Here is an 18694-nt window from a genome sequence, read left to right as displayed (position 1 = left end):
ACTTTCGACTGGTAAGCTTTGCTTTTTCTTGGCACATGGGCAGCCTCCTTCCACATGCCAGATAATAATAATAATTGGTTTTTTGGGGAAAGGAAATGGTGCAGTATCTGTCTTATATATCGTTGGACACCTGAACTGGGCCGTAAGGGAAGGGATAAGGAAGGGAGTGAAAGAAGAAAGGAAGAAGGAGGTGCCGTAGTGGAGGGCTCCGGAATAATTTCGACCACCTGGGGATCTTTAACGTGCACTGCCATCGCACAGCACACGGGCGCCTTAGCGTTTTGCCTCCATAAAGACGCAGCCGCCGCGGTCGGGTTCGAACCCGGGAACTCCGGATCAGTAGTCGAGCGCCCTAACCACTGAGCCACTGCCGCGGGGCCCACATGCCAGATACAAATGCGCTTTCATTATAGGCTAGGAGAGGTCTGTTTCTTATGACACCATTTAGATATATCTACTGCTAGACTGACTTGTCAAGTTGTGAAGGTTGTGCCGCATACCTCTCGGCACTTTGTGAGGTGACTCACTCACAAACAAACAGCCGCCGCGGTGGTAGAGTTGCTATGGCGCTCGGCTGCTGGCCCGAAAGACGCGGGTTTGATCCCGGCCACGGCGGTTGGATTTCGATGGAGGCGAAACTCTAGAGGCCCGTGTGCTGTGCGATGTCAGTGCACGTGAAAGAACCCTAGGTGGTCGAAAATTCCGGAGCCCTTCACAATGGCGTCTCTCATAGCCTGAGTCGCTTTGGGACGTTAAACCCCCCAAAACCCTAATCACTCACAAACATTTTTCTCCTCCGCCCGCTCATCAGCACTTGATTCACGTTGTCTCAGAGACTCACTTGTGCTCGTACCCAAAGCAAGTATGCTGCAGGACAGGACATTTGAAATCACTCAACTCATGAAGTCAGCATGATGCATGGCAAGGTTATATGCATCAGATGGTAGTGTGTCTGTGAGCAGGTGTTGAGAAGGAAGGTGTGCTGTAAATGGCTGGTGATGAGCCCTAATGTGTATGCAACCATACGGGCCTTTACTTTTTAAAAAAATTTTGTGTAGCAACTGTTACCATTTGTTTTTAAATCGGCTTGTATCCTTTTTTCTTGCTTCCTCTTGTCATTTCGCAGTGCATGTTCTAAATTACATCTCATGGGAACAACCAAAATTCATGCTGGTCACAGGGGCTTATGTCCACTTAAGGGCTCAGCGCAACATTTACACAGATCCACTCACAGGGGCTCATCAAGCATGCGAGTGTGAAGAAAAATGAGTGCACCTGTGAATGAACCTGTGGTGCTCTGGTGTGCTTGTTGCACCGCTGGTAACTTGAGGAATTACGTTGTAGTAGTGGTCTTTTTTTTTGTTTTTCCAGTTTTATTTGTTCACCGCAGTCTGCCGCTTCCCGTACAACCACAAATTACAAATTGCTGTTGACATTGAAGGCAAGCTCGAAAGTTTGATAATTCTGCATATAGAAAGAAAGTGTTTGCAAATCCCCCCATTATGTTCTCATGAGACCTCATATGTGACCATGTGCGCAGGTACGGCTGAATTTAGCGGATAATGTGATCCCCGTGGTCATTTCCCTGAAGAACAAGTTGGAGGCTACCCAGTCACCGCTTTTGCGTTCGCTGCTGATGTTCCTGCGGGAGCTCATGCGTGACTATAAGGCCGAGGTCAAGGAAATCCTTTCGGCTGACAAGAAACTTGCCAACGAGGTAGCGTATGACCTGCGGCGCCTCGAGCAGGAAGAGGAAGGGGAGGCCTTGGCTGATGGCCAGTCACCAGGTATGCCAAAGACACCTGCGCATACGCCCAACCCTGAACTTCGAGAACTGTTGGACACAGCTCGCAAGCTCAGGGAAGAGGCCAGCAAGCGACGTACTATTGTCATGCTACCAGAAGTAGCACCTGACGAAGGGAATGAACAGCGGGATGGCGAAGGCACTGCTGCACACCAAGGTGAGCCTCAGGCTTCTGGGGATAGGCACGCTTCAAACTGGCGACGGTTAGCTTGGTCCGAGAATTTTGGGATGCGTCGTTGCACTCTGTGAGCAAAATCTATTGGCAATAGCCTGGAGTGGCGTCTTGCCCGTCTTGGCCACAGGACTTAAAAAAGGGTGCAGTATTGATTCGTGGCAGATGTTCTGGGAGAGAAATCAGTAGTGCTTTTGCCACATCCACTTTTCTTCCACTGATGACTGGTTTCGAATGCCCTTTTAATTGTGATCTGCTTCTGTGGTTCATTTGCTGTGGTGCCTGGCTTCTGGGCACAAGCTTACGAGTTCGATCTTGCCTGCAGTGGCTGCATTCTGATGGAAGCAAACCTCCAAAAATGCCCGTTTACTGACATTTCGGTGCATGTTAAAACCACAGGCAGTAAAATTTACTGAAATTAATTTAATTAGCTCCCACTGTAGCCCTGCCATGCAAAAATTGATTAATCTTAATTGCATGATTGCTGTGTTTTTTTGTGTATTGGTTGATTGGTTATTAGGAAATGAAAGGCGTGGTAGCTGTCTCACTTCCCGGTGGACAGCTCAACAGCGCCATGAGGGAAGGGAGGAAGGTGGGAGTGAAAAAGAGAAGGTGCCTTAGTGGAGGGCTTCGGAATAATTTCGGCCACCTGGAGATCTTTAATGTGCACCGACACTGAACAGCGTCTTTTGCATTTCGCCTCTATCGTGTTGGTTGTAGCTTTACTTCTTTTACGTGTACAATGCTAAAAGCACGCTGGGGTCAACTCTGTCTAATACTTGTTCTAAGTAAAAATCAATTTTTGGCTCCTTGTGGCTATGTTTGAGGTTTGCTTTGTGACAAAGAGGCATTTATTGCTCAAAAAACTGGATTCTAAAAATAGTGCCCTTGTTTTTCTTTTTCCCCAGCACTGAATTAAAACCATTGATGGCAGTAATGAAAAGAACGCAGCCATTGCATTTTCCAAGTGAATGGCTCTGTGGCCCAGCATTAGAGGTGCACACCGAAAAAATGTATTGATATCATCATCGCAGTTTGCTTGTGAGAATGGCCTCTGGCTGTGATACCTGTGTCCAATTTTGTTGGCCTTTTCCAGAAGCTCTGTTATCAATGGAAGTAGCCTCTTTGTCATTTTAACACGGATGCAGGCCAACTGTAATTTGTCCTCAATGCCGCTTCAAACAGTGTCCCTCTTGTCTTGGGCTGCAGATTTGACAAAAATGAGCAAAACTTTGGATGTGTGTTTAAAATATCCCAAGCTTACAACCATCACAGTTGATGTGAAGAAGGTTTTCTGTGATGTTGTTGAGCCTATGGCTTCAAACAAATGAATAGCTACCATTGATACTCGCATGAGTGCAGTTGTATGGCTACACCGGTAACTAGTTGTAACTAAGTTACATCTTGCTGATTTCTCCTAAAACATGTTGTAATGATGTATGGCTTGTGTAAGGTACAGCAATGGCTTAGAGCTAGAGCATCCGCCTTGCATGCAAGAGCGAATCCCGATGCCGTGCACTTCTCCATTGGATTAAAGAAAAAAAAAGTCTGTCGGCAGAGTTTGCATAACCAGGCCTGGGGCACGGCCTGATCTCAATGACCAGAACCGACTACGCACTCCCTCACCAGAACAGGACTTGGCCACAACCTCCTGCACGATTGCCCCAACTAACCCTCGGTCCCCAGCAGCTGTGGAGCAGACCTGTGATGCAGCACAGGGTGCCAAGAATCTATGGCTCCGGACAGGCCACCATTGGAAACTGAACCTGGCAACGTTTAACACTAGAACGTTATCCAGTGAGGCTGGTCTAACAGTGCTGTCGAGGAACTAGTGACTATTAAATCGGACGACGTAGGGCTTATTGAGCTTAGGAGGACAGATGAGGCATATACAGTGCTGAAAGGCGGGCACATACACAATGCTACCATGGACTAGCGGACATATGAGAAATAGGCTTGGGAGCTGACAACATAGAGGAATTCCATAGTATTAGCGAGAGGGTGGCAGGTATCGTAATTAACCTTAAGGTGGGGCGAGACTTTGTTTTCTAAAAAACATCAATTGTTAGAGTTAGCACCCTGCTGATAGAGCATTTCTTTAGCTTTCAGAAAAACATTTTACACTTGGGAATTCACGACTTTATAGAGATGCTTTTCTGAATCCTTTTTCGTGGTCATGTCTAGTGGAAAGGTGGAAGTTACAAAAGGTTTTATTTACACTCTTTCCACCCCACTCTGTTTTCGTTTTTTATGTGTGGCAACCTTCTGATGGAGCAGGTTTTTAGCTTTCAGGAAGTATATCACACTTGGCTATTCGTGACTTCAGAAATGCTTTTCAAATTTTTCGTGGTCATGTCAAGTGGAAAGGCGAGCTTTCAGATGCATCATCCGCATTTATCTCAAAACAGGATTTTCGGAAGTTCGCGTACTTTTTTCTCGGGAACCATTAGGCGCAAACAGACAAAATTTTCCCCAGGTTTCCACCTGTGCCTATTACGTGATTGATACCAGAATCAAAACCCCAACTTCATTTCTATTTTATTGACAAAAAAAAAAGTTCATCGGTTGCAGTTTTATTGCGTAGGGAAAGAAAAATGAATTACTTTTCTTTTTTCAATGCGCATACTTTTGGTACCATCTGTGTAGAACAACAGATTGTACTCTCATGCAAAATTTCAACACTGCATTCAGTAGATTTTAAGAAAAAGTTACAGGAGTAGAGAAAACAAAAATAATAAGGGAATAATTACTCATTGGCATGCAGCCATACGGCTACAAAGGAAAGCTAAACAGCATTCTCAGAAACTTTGTTGTTAAATAAAAATTCGACCTGGTCCGGGGTTCGAACCCGGGACACCGCTTTACCGGAGCAGTCGTTCCACCAACTGATCTAACCAGGATGGCAAGCTGTTGGTGGGCGAGAGCGAATTGATCAATAACTCGAAATGGGAACAGTGTTGGTCAATTGTTTAGGGGAATCCTCCAAGGTGGAGTAGAATTGTAATAAGGGAGTAATTACTCATTGGCATCGACCCAAGCGCAGCCACTTCGAGTTATTGATCAATTCGCTCTCACCCACTAACAGCTTGCCGTCACGTTTCTCAATTTCTTGGTGTCTGCTACCGCCTCCCTTCGGCGGGAAATTTTCTGTCTGAGGAATTCAAGATGGCGGCCCCCATAGTAAATCGATATAGCAACCCAATTGGTGATTGGCAACATCAATTGTCAAACAGCTAACGCTCGTTACTTCATCTTCCAGACGGTGGCGACATCAATTTTTTGTACTCTTTTTGCATCATGAAAGAGATTTCACAATGTACGCTCACCCTGGCATTGTGCACGATGTGGAGGTCCACAGGATGGTAAGGTGTCAAATTAGCCTAGCCTTGAGGAGGGAACAGAAGAAACTAGTTAGTGGTAAGAGCGGTAATAGGTGCGAAGACTGCACAGCATAAAAAAAAAAAGATTTTTTTCGGCTACTTTCGCCATTGCCGTCGACAGAACTCGATTTGCTGCGAAGTTGCTCCTGCGGTTGAGACAGCGCAAATGTGGACTAATTCTGTGGGCACGAGAAAAGGAGCTGTTGAGACCTTGCACCAAGATGTATGCTGCTCAACATTTTTATGAAGTGAAATTGTCAATAAATGCATTCGTACCTCGTTCAGCAGTTCCATTTTTCAAAATTGGGCGTTTGGTTGGTGCGTTTTCTCAGATACATTTTTTCCCAGCATTTTATTTTGTTTATACTGTAGATACTTGCTTAGGCAGTTTCTTCCAATAAATGCGGTTTCCAGTAATGCTGATACGAGCTTCCTGAATTGTCAGTTCACTCGTACGTACAGCTCCTATCCCAGCGACCGAGCGAGTGACCACTGACGAGGCATACCAAATAGTGAAACGACTAAAGCGCCAGCGCTGCTGTGGAGTTAAAAGTAATAGTAACACATGCCGCCATCCTGAGTTCCTCGGACTTAGAAAATTTCATGCCGAAGGAAGGTGGCAGCATGCCTGTCGGTGCACTTTTGTTCGTTGAATGTTCAGGCACTTTTGTATTGAGGGTACAGCCCCCGTCAAAGATATACAGCGCAAGGGGTTTGCTGTTAAGCTGCTTAGCGTGGCTCCCTAGCACATTTAGCAGTCCAAAGCGTGGGTTGATTGAGGATGCGAGGCCATTCCTCTTTCAAGATACCGCGGTCGCCGAGGGTGCATAACGAGGCACACTGCAGGCCTCAAAAGCAAACCCCTTTGGCTGTATACTTTTGAATGGGGGGAGATACATCTGTTTCAGTTGATTTCACCCGATGCTGCAAGAGCCTAACAGCTTTTCTGCAAATTTGGAATGCAGAAGGCGCTACTGCCGCTCCCTCTGAGAAAAATCCTGAGGAGCAAGGCACTTCTGAAGTCACGCCCAGGAGAAAGTCCGTGGACTCCACATCTACACCTTGTAAAACTAGATGCAGAAAGAACTCCTCGCAAAGTTCCACACGATACAAAGGAACTCCTGCGAGGCGCTGTAGGGGTAGCTCGACAGCAAGAAAAGAGCTTTTGATGGACAATATTGATGGAGGCAGGGAGGATCAGGTGCAAGGAGGAGAGGTCCCAGCAGCAGATGCGGTACTAGATCGTCCACCGTCGCGATGTTCTACCTCGTCGGACCTCAGTGACAGGAGCATGGCATCCGAAGGCAGAGGAAGGGCAAGAGAGAAGGGTCCACCTTCTACGTCTCCTTCAGGAACGCGTCTTTCGGGGAGACTGCCTTCGCCACGGAGGAGGTTTCCAATTGAACTGGGTGACACGGGAATACGGAGCTCACCGCCCTCCTTGAATTCAAGAATGTCGTCGATGATCATTTCTGCATCGGATTCTGGTGAGGGCGAGTTCAAAAAGCCTGTAAAAGCTGCACAAGTGAGGAAAGTCGGCCGGTCAACAGGAAGCCCCAGCAGTGCCCAGACCAGCACACCAGTGCTCGGTGACAGGAGAAAGAGGCTGTGTATGTCACCCGACCTCAGCCTAATCAAGTGATAATTGCCTTCAGCACATTCATACATGTTTTCATATTTTATACACAATTTCATATTTTATTATCAAGCATTCATAATGATTAAGTGAAATCGTGTATTGGTATAATGTAATTTATTTGCACAGCTTATTAAAATGTTTGAAAAAAAAAATTGTGTATAAAACAAACATGCAATGACATCTATGTGAGTGCTGGTTTCTTCACTTGTCAGCCAGGTCGGTTTGGCTAAAGTAGGATGCAATGAGGCAAATGATGAGGTTCAAAGGTGCAAGGTTAGGATCATCTTTGGAGGCCTGAAAAGGCAATGAAATACGTCATCTGCATGCACACACAAAGTGAACGAGAAGCTGTGGTATTGCAAAACCACACTGACCTTCCAGAATTTAACTGTAGTGGTGCCAGCATCTAAGTTCAGCCCTATATTGGAGCTTGTGACAAAGCTAGCACAGGCACAAGGTGGAACCGAACGCTAAGTGCTGTTGACCTACACATAGAAGTGAATCATGAACATGCTTCTGAGTTCTGATAATTGTTGTACCCACTTGTATGCCCCTCATTTTTATGCTGAAATTGGCCGGGAAGTACTCTAAAAAATTGTGAACTGTGGCAGCTATAAAACTGCGAGGAAACGCTAGAAAAATGGGAGTTTTTTTTGCCGTTACGGTTTCTACCCACTAACTTAACGAGGCAGATCACTTCACGACTGTTTTGTCTATTTTGACGCCGTTTGTTATGCTGTACTGTTGCGAGTAAAAAAGATAAGCACAGTGACGTCACCGGAGCAGTGGAAATCGCACAGCGCGGCCGGTGCAATGCCGTGCGTTGCAACCACACTTGGCACTTTTTGTTAGCGCCGTGTTTCTAACTGCAGCGCCGAGTGTTGTTCTGGGGCATGTCACTAGAGCTAATTTTTTTTACTCGCGACTATACTTCTAGAGCCTTAGTACAGGTCAGGACATCCCTCGTTTATCGAGTTAGTGAATTTTAAATTTATTGTATGAAATTTCCTTCTCACTCTAGATATGCCTGCATTACAAAAATTAAAAACCAAAATTTGTACTTTGGAAAAAAAATCTTAAGAATGTCATAAGATCTGTAGCAGGCCAGTAGGAACACAATGTTGAACCAGCCTTTTCACAAATTACAAAACAGTTTTCTGGTGATATAACAGTGAAATTTTTTATAATAGTCATAAAATTATTTTTAACATGTTAAAAAAATTTTATGTACTATATCAAGAAACAGAAAAATTTTTGCTGAAAGCTGCGCCCTCCTTTAACCGTTATGGACTGCAACACGAACTAATTTTTGTTGCGGGTAAAAAAATCAGCCCTGTGGCTTAAATTTGAATATCCAACCTTGTGACATCAAAACTATCACCATTTAGAAGTGAATGGCAGTGAATCCTAGTCTCACAGGTAAGTGCGCAAAAAAACTGGCGTACCACAGTTAGCCTGCGATACCCTATTTATTTTCGAACTTTTATAGTTTATAGAAGCTCAGTTTTCAGTGAAAGTAGCATGTCATTAGAGCACAATCACCTTTATTCACAGGTGAACTTCAATTTGTCCTCGGTGTTGCTTAGAGTTTAGAGGATGTCAAGTACAAGGCTTTGCTAAAAGAAAACACCATTAATATAGCATAGCTATAGTGACACGAGCTTTTCTAAACTACAAGTTAAAATGAGTAACTTCATTAGCTGCAGCTCAAATTGTTTGACAAGTAGCTCTAGGCACGCAATAAAATTTTACACCTTGTGTCTTCGCATGGTTTTAAAAGTGGTGCATGAATAACCTACTATAACATACAAAATTAATCAAAACAGTTAAAAAGAAAATGCCACAGAGACGGTGTCAGACCTGGATTGCCAAAAAATGACGTGGTTTTGCAACTTCATGACTGACACCAGCATTTAACACCTCTGGGACAAAATGCAATTTAATTTATGCTTTCCTACCACAATTTTTCTGACCAGGACTGCTTTACAAAATGAATGAACAGAAATAATTGCAACAAATCCCATTTTTGGTTAGCGCAAAACAAGTAAAATCCTCATGAGTTGGCTTTAAAACTTGATGAAACTTGCGTGCAAATATATTTAACCCCTTAACCGTTTATTTATAGTAACAAATCCCTCACCACAACTGCATATTTTTTTTTTATTGTTGAATTGAAAATATGTTGTAATAAAAGGCATGTATTAAATATTTAAAAAAATATTCGAGCCAGTTACAAAGGCAAAATACCAGAATGAAGTTTATTGCTTGCTCCTAACAGAAAATCAGCTGGCTGCTGGTTACCACATAACAAATCGGACGTCTGCTGTCCAAGTTTCACACGGGAAGGTTTGGAACAGTGTGATAGATCTCAAAACATGGAATTACACACAGGGGCTTGTTACACTTGCTGCACCAAAATCGTGTTTCCTTTCTTATCTTCTTGCCCTTGTCTCGCTTTTTGCAACAAATGAAGCACTTTCTTGTTGGCGTTGGTTTGTTTTCGCTTGGCGGAATGTAAGCTGGAAAGTGCCGCTCCTTGAGGCGTACGGCATCGAGCCCATCAGATGGCCGTCCACGCTTTGCTTTCTTGGATGGGTCCAGGTACTTGCTCAGTATTGAGTCTATAACGGCGAGGCGGTAGTCAAGGTGAGTCATCTTCCCTCCATTTTTTTTGTATAGTACAAAAGAGTTGAATGTAGCCTCATCTACCATGTGGCGAAAAATCATATTTTCTGCCTTTTCCGTGGGACAGGGCAGTTGGCCGCATCTGATCAGACTTATCCACACCTCCCATTGTGTGGTTGTAGTCTCGCACAATACTTGGCTTTGTGACGTTTCGCCCTTTTGAGTCGGTGAACGTTTCCATGCTTGCACTATGCACTGTGCTCAAGACTCACGAACTTCTTGTCGCACATTGGAGGGCGACACATTTACCCCTCTGGTAAGCCTGGACCTCTCCTTTCTTCAGCTTCATGGTTCGAATTTCGGGAGGCATGTCCTTTCTGTTTCCTCTGACGGTGCCGTATACGTCTGTGCGGTTCTGAAGGAGGAGATCCACGAGCTCTGGAGAAGTGTAAAAGTTGTCTAGGGTCACACAATACCCCTTGCCAAGCAAGGGCTCCAGGAACTTCATTACAACTTTGGTTCCCATTGGCGAGCCGGGTTCAATGTTTGCTGGCGTACAGAGATTGGTTCCTTTTCCAGTGTAGATGACGACATCCCACACGTATCCTGACGATGCCTCTCAAAGCATAAAAAATTTCAAGCCAAATCTTGCTCTTTTCAACGGAATATACTGCACCCATTCCAGCCTGCCTTTGTAGAGCATGAGGCTTTCGTCAATGAATATGTCCCTCTCGGGTATGTACACTGAGTGGTAGTTGTTCAACATCCGGACAATAAATGGCCATATCTTGTGCAGCTTCGGCTGTGGATGCCCACTGAGGTCGGTGACAGAGGCATTATCAACGAAGTGAAGCATCCGCATTAGCAGTTGGAACCGATTACCGCTCATTACTTCTCCGAAGATAGGTGTGAACAGGAGCTTGTTTTTCGACCAGTACATATCTCGTTGTGGCTTGTGAACAATTCCTAGCAAGAGTAGGAGAGCAAGAAACAACCACATCTCCTCCTTTGTGACAGGCACCCATTTTTTGAGGCAGGAATGCTCAGTGGGGCACAAGCTTTTGATCTCTGCAGCGTAGTGATTTGTTTCGTCAACCATCAAAGAAATTAGCTCATCAAAAAACTGCTGAATGTATTCAAGCAAGTCGTCAGGCGAAGTAATCGAGAATTTCTTACCAGGCACAGCCAAAAACGGAAACCTGGGAGGCTTGGTTGGAATGTTGTCCAAGTCGATCCTCATCCATTGGCGCACACTCGCAATGCTATCTTCTCGGCTGTCCACTTCATCATCAGAAGAGCTACTCATTTCAAGGTCGTCACTGTCGTCCTCGCTTCCCGAAACAATGTACATTTCTGTGTCAGAATCATCTTTGCAATAAAATGACGACGATGAAGAAAACGTTCTTTTCCGTACGGACAGACCAGCAACACACGTGTCTCCGCCACCGGACGCCATTTTTCCAACAAGTTGTATCACGAAAATGAATTTGGAGCTGTAGAAAAAAAAAGCAACTTAACGGATCAGTGGTGCCTCTGTCGAGCAGTGCATGATATAAGCCGCTAACGAGTGCTGCTCGTCCAAAACTGCAAAGGAAAGAAATGCATCTACGAGGACGAGCTACACTCGTCCGAAACGGTTTGGGGACAGCTCGGGAAGGACGAGCTGTGCTCGTCCGAAACGGTTAAGGGGTTAAGCTGCTGAGAAATTCATAGGCTAAAATAGAATCTGCGTAAGGTCGACAGCCGGCACACAAGTGAAAGCCCTAGTACTCACCAATTTTCTCCTTGCTGCCGCACAAGCACGAGCCAAGGCACGGATATTCGAGCAGATGTCTGGATGCAATGGCTTCTCCACGCAGGCAAGGAGAGCATATATCCACTTGCCCTTCAACAAAAATATGTTTCTTTTTTTAAATTCAGTGCGCTATGCTCAAAATGCAGAATGCTCAAAAAAGTGCTCATGGCTAAGCGCACGAGGCTATGGTTCAGATTCAGCAGCTGTTACGCAATGCAAAATTAGGCACCCCTTACCACTTTATTTTTTCCAACATATAAGCCCCCCCCCCTTCACTGCTCACAATAGAACAGTGCTTTCAGGTAGTACTCTGTTTTTCGTACCAGTATAAGGCAGCGAAAGCAGCCTTATTGAGAAACTGATGAAGGAAAGAAAAAATGCGAAAGTCGCTTACTGCTGTACAATGTAACTATACAATCGATACACTACAGCACTGCAGAGGGTAAAGTTTCCTGGACATTTAAGCCCTTTCATGTGCGGTTCACAATTTCGATTGAAAACACATATTTGTACCTAAATGGTATATCAAGGCCTCAAGAAACCCAAACAGGATTTGTCACCCAGATCGGAACTTTGAGCAAAGACGCACAAAACTCAAGCCGATTTTATCACCATTGGTAAAATCTGCATAAAAATGGCAGACGACATGATACCAAGCCGTTTTAAAAAATATTCGCACTAAACAAAAGTCGCTGCAAGGTGTGGCACACTGTTGGAAAAAGCTGCGAGTTTGTTTTGTACACAATTGTGCACATGGTGCTTCAAAGGGTTCTCTCCCCCTGTTGTCGAAAAAATGTCCCTTTTTTGTGGGTCTTTGTTAAATTTTTTTTTCCAGGTCTTAAGTTTAAGATTTAATGTGATGAACACACTTTTCAATAATACAAGCTTCATTAAAGTGTTTCAAGTTTGACAACAAAACTTTATTCGAGAAATTAAAAGTTCTTAGATAAAATTTGAACAAAACTTGCACAGAAATGCCTACATCAGGAAAATTTTTTAAGAAACTCTGGAATATACAAAACGTCTGCCTGTCCAATAGCAAATACTTCGAAAAAAATTGAAGCTGAATCACGGTAGTGGCCATTTTCATTGTGAACGCTGACACTCCCCATTTTTCACAGGCGATTCATAAACTGCTGCCACACAGAAGAAAACAAACTAAACAGAAAGCTAAACTATAGACTTTAGCTTCAAGCGAGACGGCACAGCATGTCCAAAAATCAGCGGGGGAACTTAAGCTTTGCCTTAAGAGTATGACGCGATAGCTAATGGGGTAATGCCCATTTGTGCAGAACTGGGCATTCTCTACTCAACATTCATAGATCCATGGTAGTCCTCATACCACTCTTGGAGCAGTGACACAGCAGTTAAGCGATGCGCCACTGCCGTGCGATGGCAGGTGCTGCCACTGGTGGACTTGTGCGATGCAAGTTGCTCTTCCTAGCAACCTCTCGCGACCAATCATTAATTTAACTGCCACCTGCCATGGTGGGCAGCTTGCTCACAATTCGGTGGGCAGGTTGTGATGACGCCACAAGGTCACGTGACCTAGCTGGTGGATGACTCCACGAGGACACGTGACCTAGCGTGACCTAGGTTGCTTTTTGGAGGATTTTTCAGGGACTTTTCGCTCACGGTCAGTAACAACGCCTCCGGATTTTCTGCGGCATGAGCTCCCTAATGTTATTGCATTAAAAATGTCCCGGAAGCTCTTGAAATCGACATTCGCATCCATTGCTAGCTGGCTAACAATGGTCAGTGGGTGTGAGAGGGAAAGAGAGAATACAACATAGGCACATGCTCACCATATTGGCACAGAAACCATCCTCTTCAATCCACTGCGTGTTGTAGCTGATTATTGCTTCTATTTTTTGCTGCAAGTTTGAAAAGAAGCATGTCAGAGCATGTCTGTACCAATAGATGAGGGACTGACCTGTGATATAGTAGTGACGATGCTGACCAGTGGGTGGACGCAGGACGAAGTTGAACCACAGCAGATTGCTTTCCACTGGTCTTTCTCCCCGATCTTCGGCTGCGCAGTACATAAGGTCATGAAAATAGGATTTTACACTCCTCAGTGGCACAGAGCTGCAACACCCTATTTGTACAGTGCGCCTCCTGAACAGACAACCCTTGACTTTAAATCTGGCCCTGTGCTACAACAGCAGCAGATGTACACCACTTATGGGCTGCCTTGCATGATCGACTGCAGAGAAGCAGCACCTTAGTGCAGCTGTTACAGTTAGGGGTTAGACCTTTCGGTTAAAATTAGGGGTGTGCGAATATTTGAAATTTCAAATATGAATATGTTTGATATTCGGTTCATATTTGGTTCACTAACTGGGCAAATTATCCAAAGATCGAGTACCAGAAAAACAGTACAAAGCCACCCTCTTCGCATTTTTTCTCTGTCGTTTATTGCGTTGACCAATTCGTAATCAGTAGGCTTTCCCACATGATGAGAAAAGATGGCCGACCAGCCACTTTGAACAATCATAACGCAAAAGCTAGTTTTTTTTCCTGTTCGTCTGATCCTTCTATACTGTGTTGCATACCTAAATCCCACACCCATGGCATTCCTCCTGTCCTCTTCATAACTTTTAGCGAGAGCTCTGCCACCTCGTTTTGGTCAACCATGATATGCGCGAAAAGCCCACTTGCAAAATTTTGCACGAGGCTCCCGAAAGGGCGAGTGGAGCTGTCCCAACAGGGCAATAATGCATTGTAACCTGCGCATCTATGACAAGCGCGCAATGGCAAGTGTGACAACGACCAGAGGGCCTCAGGCCAGAAGATAGCCCAGTCGCCTAGTTTCGATTTCTGAGCTTCACCGCTTGCCCGCGGCTAAGGCAGCTGTCTGCCCGCTTTTGCGCTGGTCGTTGGGAGTAATTATTCCGAACCAAGTTCTGCGCTGCTTTCATGCGCTGACTGGCGAGTCGCTGGTCATTTAAGCAGTCTTACTGTTCTGCGAAATCTGTGTGTTCCTCTTGCTTACGTTCGCGTTGTTCTTCCTGCAAGCTGACACTATTTATTGCGCACTCCTCACAGATTACTCTGTTTGTGCAGTGGAGTCTGCTCATGAGGCTTCACCACCGCATTTTTGCAATATTTTATTTTGGGAGTGGGGGAGGCTCGAGGCATTCTTTAAATTGACCTTCGGATAATTTTTTCTGATCACTTGAACTCAGAACTAATTAGGTTTTACTGGCCATCATGTTATTTTTAGTTGCCAGTAATGTGTCATTTTATGGATATCATCTTGCATGACCACATTAATTTTTTTATACCATGCTGAGTCAGTATAGCTTTGTTTATTTCAATTGCAAAGACCGTACACTATATTGAAAGAAACAGGTCAACATTATCTGCCTGTTTCAATTTCTGACATTTTTTCATATTGAACTGATATTCGATATTCAGCTTGATATTTGAAGCCATTTTTCCCTTCATATTCGTATTCGATTTGTGTTTAAAAATTTCAATATTCGCTTACACCTAGTTAAAATCAAAAAGCACCAATAAAAGTATGCCGCATTTTCATAATTTGGTTTCAATTGAAGAGAGTCATTATTATTAGCATATATGCCACTGCTAGCTGACTATTAAGTAGGCTTTGCATTCAGTCAAAGGAGAAAATTAACGAAGCACGGAAGCCAGGGGTATGGTGAGACGACTGCACTGTTGAATTAAGTAGCACAGCTGTGCGTTTCTACGCATTCATCTTCAACCTTGTGCACCATTGTAGACTCGGAGGCTCAACTGCTCGCTATCTATTATTGAACCGCTGTTTGTTCACTAGCATGACCTGCTTAGGACCATGATGTTATTTTTAGTTGCCAGTAATGTGCTATGTTATGCATTTCATTTTGCATGACATTTTTTTTATATCGTGCTGAGTCAGTCTGGTGGGGGGGGAGGTGGCTGCTCCTGGTATCTGTTGTGCAAGCTAGATGATGGCTGTTGCGACGCCATATTTTTGGAACCATCTCTCGGCCTCAACAACAGTGGTCGCTGACAGAATTTTAATCTAATGGGGCTAGTAAGGCTTCAGCCTTAAAAAATAAAAAACTGAAAATTCCAACTCTTGGTTATAGCCAGCTTACTCAAATTTCCTATGCTTTTTCGACTGCAGTCCACTGGCTATCGCTATTACTTTTTTTTCCGTACATCACAATAGACATGGAGCTAACCTAAAAAGCCTGCTGGTCCCTGGGCTATAAAAGTTGACTAACAGCAGTTACTGAATGTATGTATCACGCTCAAAAGGGGTGAGGACAGATGAAGGAAAAAATTACCTATACAGTACACAACTTGCAACTAATTATGGAAAAACAGTTTGTACAAGTGAAGTCTCCAATAAACTATCCTTTTCGCACAAGATGCACACATTCAAGGATGAACCAACTAGCTCAGATCAAACTGTTTACAGCTAAACATTGCAGGCTTCAAAGCAATTTGTCACATCCAGCTCTCTGTATTTCTGTGCTTTTAGTCCACAGTCTTTCAGACCATCTCTATTGCATTTCTCGCATATTACTTTCAAAATGTGGTAGACTTAGGCAGAAGAGCAACCTAAATATGCCAGCCTTCAGTCTCTAAAAACTGACATTGCACTGTACATGGGCCTCTAGCATTTTGCCGGGATCAAACCCACATCTTTAGGGTCAGCAGCCGAGTACCATAACCACTGAGCCACCATAGCAGCTACAATATTTCATGTGCAACAGCTATGACATAGGAAACACGATTTCACCATGCCATTACATCATATTCTGCAATACACAAAACTGTCTTTCTCAGGTCAAGGAACAAAAATAAACATTGGCATGCTCACTGCTTTTTCTTAAAGGGGCTGTGAAGGGGGCTCGAGTAAAGTTGCGGCATGCCTGGGATATTGAAGCACGCTGCTTCACGAATAGTGTCCAGCAAGGATTTTTTAAATGCGGTTTGTAGGAGCTGGATTATCTGTAGTTAAAATTTGAATTTCAGCGTCTTCGCGCCTTTCCCTCTGCTCTCGTCACTTTTTGCACGCTGGAAGGTAGGCGCTCCTTCGCTGACCCCCCTCTGGGAGCGGAGCTTCCCGACCCGCCGGAGATAAGCGGCTTATTGGCCGCGGCCTCGATAGCTGCCTGGCGTCTGAAAGTATCTAACCAATGGCCACCTCTCACCATGTCCACGCAGATGCGGGGGACGGCGGAGGGTGCGAGCATGAAAAAGTCGTTGGGAAGGGCTCACCAACTTTGACGCGTGATTGTGGGTCATCTGCTGCGTGTAGAAGAGCATTATTTGGCTCCGGTTTTCATAGCAACACAGTGCAGTGATTAAGTGAGTTAGCGTGCTCTCCTTCGGAAGGCGTTTCAGAGCCCCTTTAAGGGCCACTAAGAGTTGGCATAAAAACAAGTGAATTACGGGTTTATTCCCTTGGTAACCTAGAAATTTCTGGCTATAAACTAGAAAACCATTTCAAATAGGAACCGCGTAAAATGCTGCACTGCTCTAGTGAAGTTTTTAATAGATGCTGCATTCACTTACCAGCCGCACCGGGCTTCTTTCATTGTTCTTTTTCAAAAGAGCCTTGCGTTTGGCAATTTTCTGAAACATATAGAAAGTAAGCAGCTTTTAGAGACAAGTTCTGTCAGAACTTCAGTATGTGCTCTTCAAAACAATGCTTGCCTGTCTAGTGGCATGGAAGTTATAGACCTGCTTCCTCTGCCACTCGCGTGAGGGCGCATATCCTTCTGGGGGTGGTGGACAATCATTAGACTGAAATGCCAACACAGAAAGCTACTTGACAACATCAGCTCCTTTGAGAGCTGAACACTGAGGCCTGGGTACTTACATCGGTGAACGTCACTGTCTGTTTTCCCAGGAACTTGCTGGTGTCCAGATTGGCAACGACAACATCAGGACAATTGCTTGCTTCCATTCTGAATTGACAGAGCATGAAATAGCAAAGTAAGTCAACCCTGCTGTAAGCATCTGCTGAGAGATTAGCAGCACGGCATAGTTTCATGTGTCCTTTTACCCTTCTTACTGTTCTTCACCCTTTTTACCCTTCTTAAACCTATACCAACAGCCACATACAAATTTATTTAGATCCTGAAAGGTTAAGGTGTACAACAAAGGCTGACCGCCCATTCAAGAAGGGCCAGTAAACAGGAAGTGCGTAAGACAGAAAATTAGGGGTTTGGCAAGAGAACGAGTCATGAGGGCAAGAGTCGTCGGTACCCAAAGCGGGCACGTAGGAGTGAATGATGTGCAGAATTAGCATTTTTTTTTATGCTGCAGACACTTTACAGTTGCAGGCGAAGGAGCCAGCACACTTCACACATTACGTGCTGCACCACAATAAAAAAAACACAAGCTGAGCTGGCTCTAGGGCCTACAAATTACAGCATGGCCTACAACAATTTTTTCAAGCGAAGCGCGTAGCAGCTAAGCCAAGCTTTCTATTTCAAGCTTTTCTTAGGAAAACATGGCACACAACACTTCACTTACTGCACTCTTCTCAAGTATTCATTCGCCGTTGTAGGAGGAAGGTCCAAGTCATAGTCTTCGCCCGTGTCCTCCACAGGAAAGGCACGGTACCTAAGCAGGGGTCTGTCGTCGTCAGACATGTCTTTTGCAGGATGCGAACGACGTTTATGTGGCCAAGTCTGGAAACATGGAGGTAAGTGAGAGAGAGAGAAAAAAAACTACAGAATGTAGCAAGGGTTGAATTACTGCTGACAATGTCGCTAAAGCACAAAAGTTGTTGGACCGAAAGTTATAAATACGCTTATTCGAAAGGAACAACAAGCGGGATGTCAGCGTTCTATTTTTTTTCCAACTCCCAGAAAACGTATTCAAGCAGATGCTTACACACATCCCGGCTTCAGCCATACGTTTGCACGCTCAATGAGGCTTTGTTTTTTTTTTTTTTTTCTGCGCAGTGCTACCTTGCACAGTACCTGCTCTGTTTCTGCTAGCAGAACATCGAAATTTAACAAGCGTCGGATAACTTGTAGCCTTGACTGTGCCGCAGCTGAAACGGACTCAACGGCAGCAAACAGCGAAATTTAACACGTCACATACAGACCGTTATCTTCTGGCGGTCTGCTAAATCACGCTGGCACAGAGCTGACCTCAGCTCCGCTTGAGGCTAAGCTTCCTTGCATGGCATGCACAAACGTTAGCATGCACCATGGCTTTGACGTTTTGCTAGGACACCGTAGGACTGTAGTTTGCCTCCGCACTCTCCTGCGCTCTCCAGTCAGGCTCAGTTCCCTGGCCCTTCCTC

The 18694-nt window shown here is 44.6% G+C and overlaps 2 protein-coding genes across 7 annotated transcripts in view; one reads left to right on the top strand and one right to left on the bottom strand.

Annotated features, from left to right (window-relative positions):
• The window catches only part of LOC144098599 (condensin-2 complex subunit D3-like), a 21463-nt gene extending 14308 nt beyond the window's left edge, over window positions 1-7155 (top strand). The window contains exons 4-5 of one of the 2 annotated variants that reach the window (XM_077631367.1): window positions 1541-1787; window positions 6322-7155. In XM_077631367.1, coding sequence (XP_077487493.1) covers window positions 1541-1787; window positions 6322-6998 — 924 coding nt within the window. In that variant the 3' untranslated portion in view covers window positions 6999-7155. Of the gene's footprint in view, window positions 1-1540; window positions 1962-6321 lie in introns of both variants that reach the window. The other variant, XM_077631366.1, reaches the window with a different exon arrangement.
• On the bottom strand, window positions 7093-18694 carry Gem2 (Gemin 2). Of its 5 annotated transcripts, none has more exons than XM_077631377.1 (9): window positions 18494-18694; window positions 17914-18071; window positions 17255-17342; window positions 17089-17178; window positions 16948-17007; window positions 13349-13447; window positions 13221-13289; window positions 11395-11505; window positions 7093-7289 (listed from the first exon to the last, which is right to left on the bottom strand). In XM_077631377.1, the coding sequence occupies exons 2-9, from the start codon at window positions 18030-18032 to the stop codon at window positions 7197-7199; spliced, it is 729 nt and encodes a 242-aa protein (XP_077487503.1). In that variant the 5' UTR covers window positions 18033-18071; window positions 18494-18694; the 3' UTR covers window positions 7093-7196. The 5 variants fall into 5 exon arrangements, with proteins under 5 accessions (XP_077487503.1, XP_077487505.1, XP_077487502.1 ...); XM_077631379.1 differs by lacking the exon at window positions 18494-18694 and adding an exon at window positions 18366-18486; XM_077631376.1 differs by lacking the exon at window positions 18494-18694 and adding an exon at window positions 18277-18401.

Source organism: Amblyomma americanum, chromosome 7 (genome assembly GCF_052857255.1).
Source record: "Amblyomma americanum isolate KBUSLIRL-KWMA chromosome 7, ASM5285725v1, whole genome shotgun sequence".
Classification (NCBI taxonomy): domain Eukaryota; kingdom Metazoa; phylum Arthropoda; class Arachnida; order Ixodida; family Ixodidae; genus Amblyomma; species Amblyomma americanum.
The sequence above is the reverse complement of the archived record's forward strand: the minus strand, read 5'-3'. Positions and strand labels throughout refer to the sequence as shown.

Excerpts from the sequence above, each read along its gene's own strand:
- Gem2 (XM_077631376.1), bottom strand. The coding sequence starts at position 18,297 with ATGGCTGAAGCCGGGATGTGT. Across the intron at positions 13,448-16,947 it reads AAAGAAGCCCGGTGCGGCTG|CCGAAGATCGGGGAGAAAGA; the intron begins GTAAGTGAATGC and ends TGTACTGCGCAG. Across the intron at positions 7,290-11,394 it reads CGGCAGCAAGGAGAAAATTG|GCCTCCAAAGATGATCCTAA; the intron begins GTGAGTACTAGG and ends TTGCCTTTTCAG.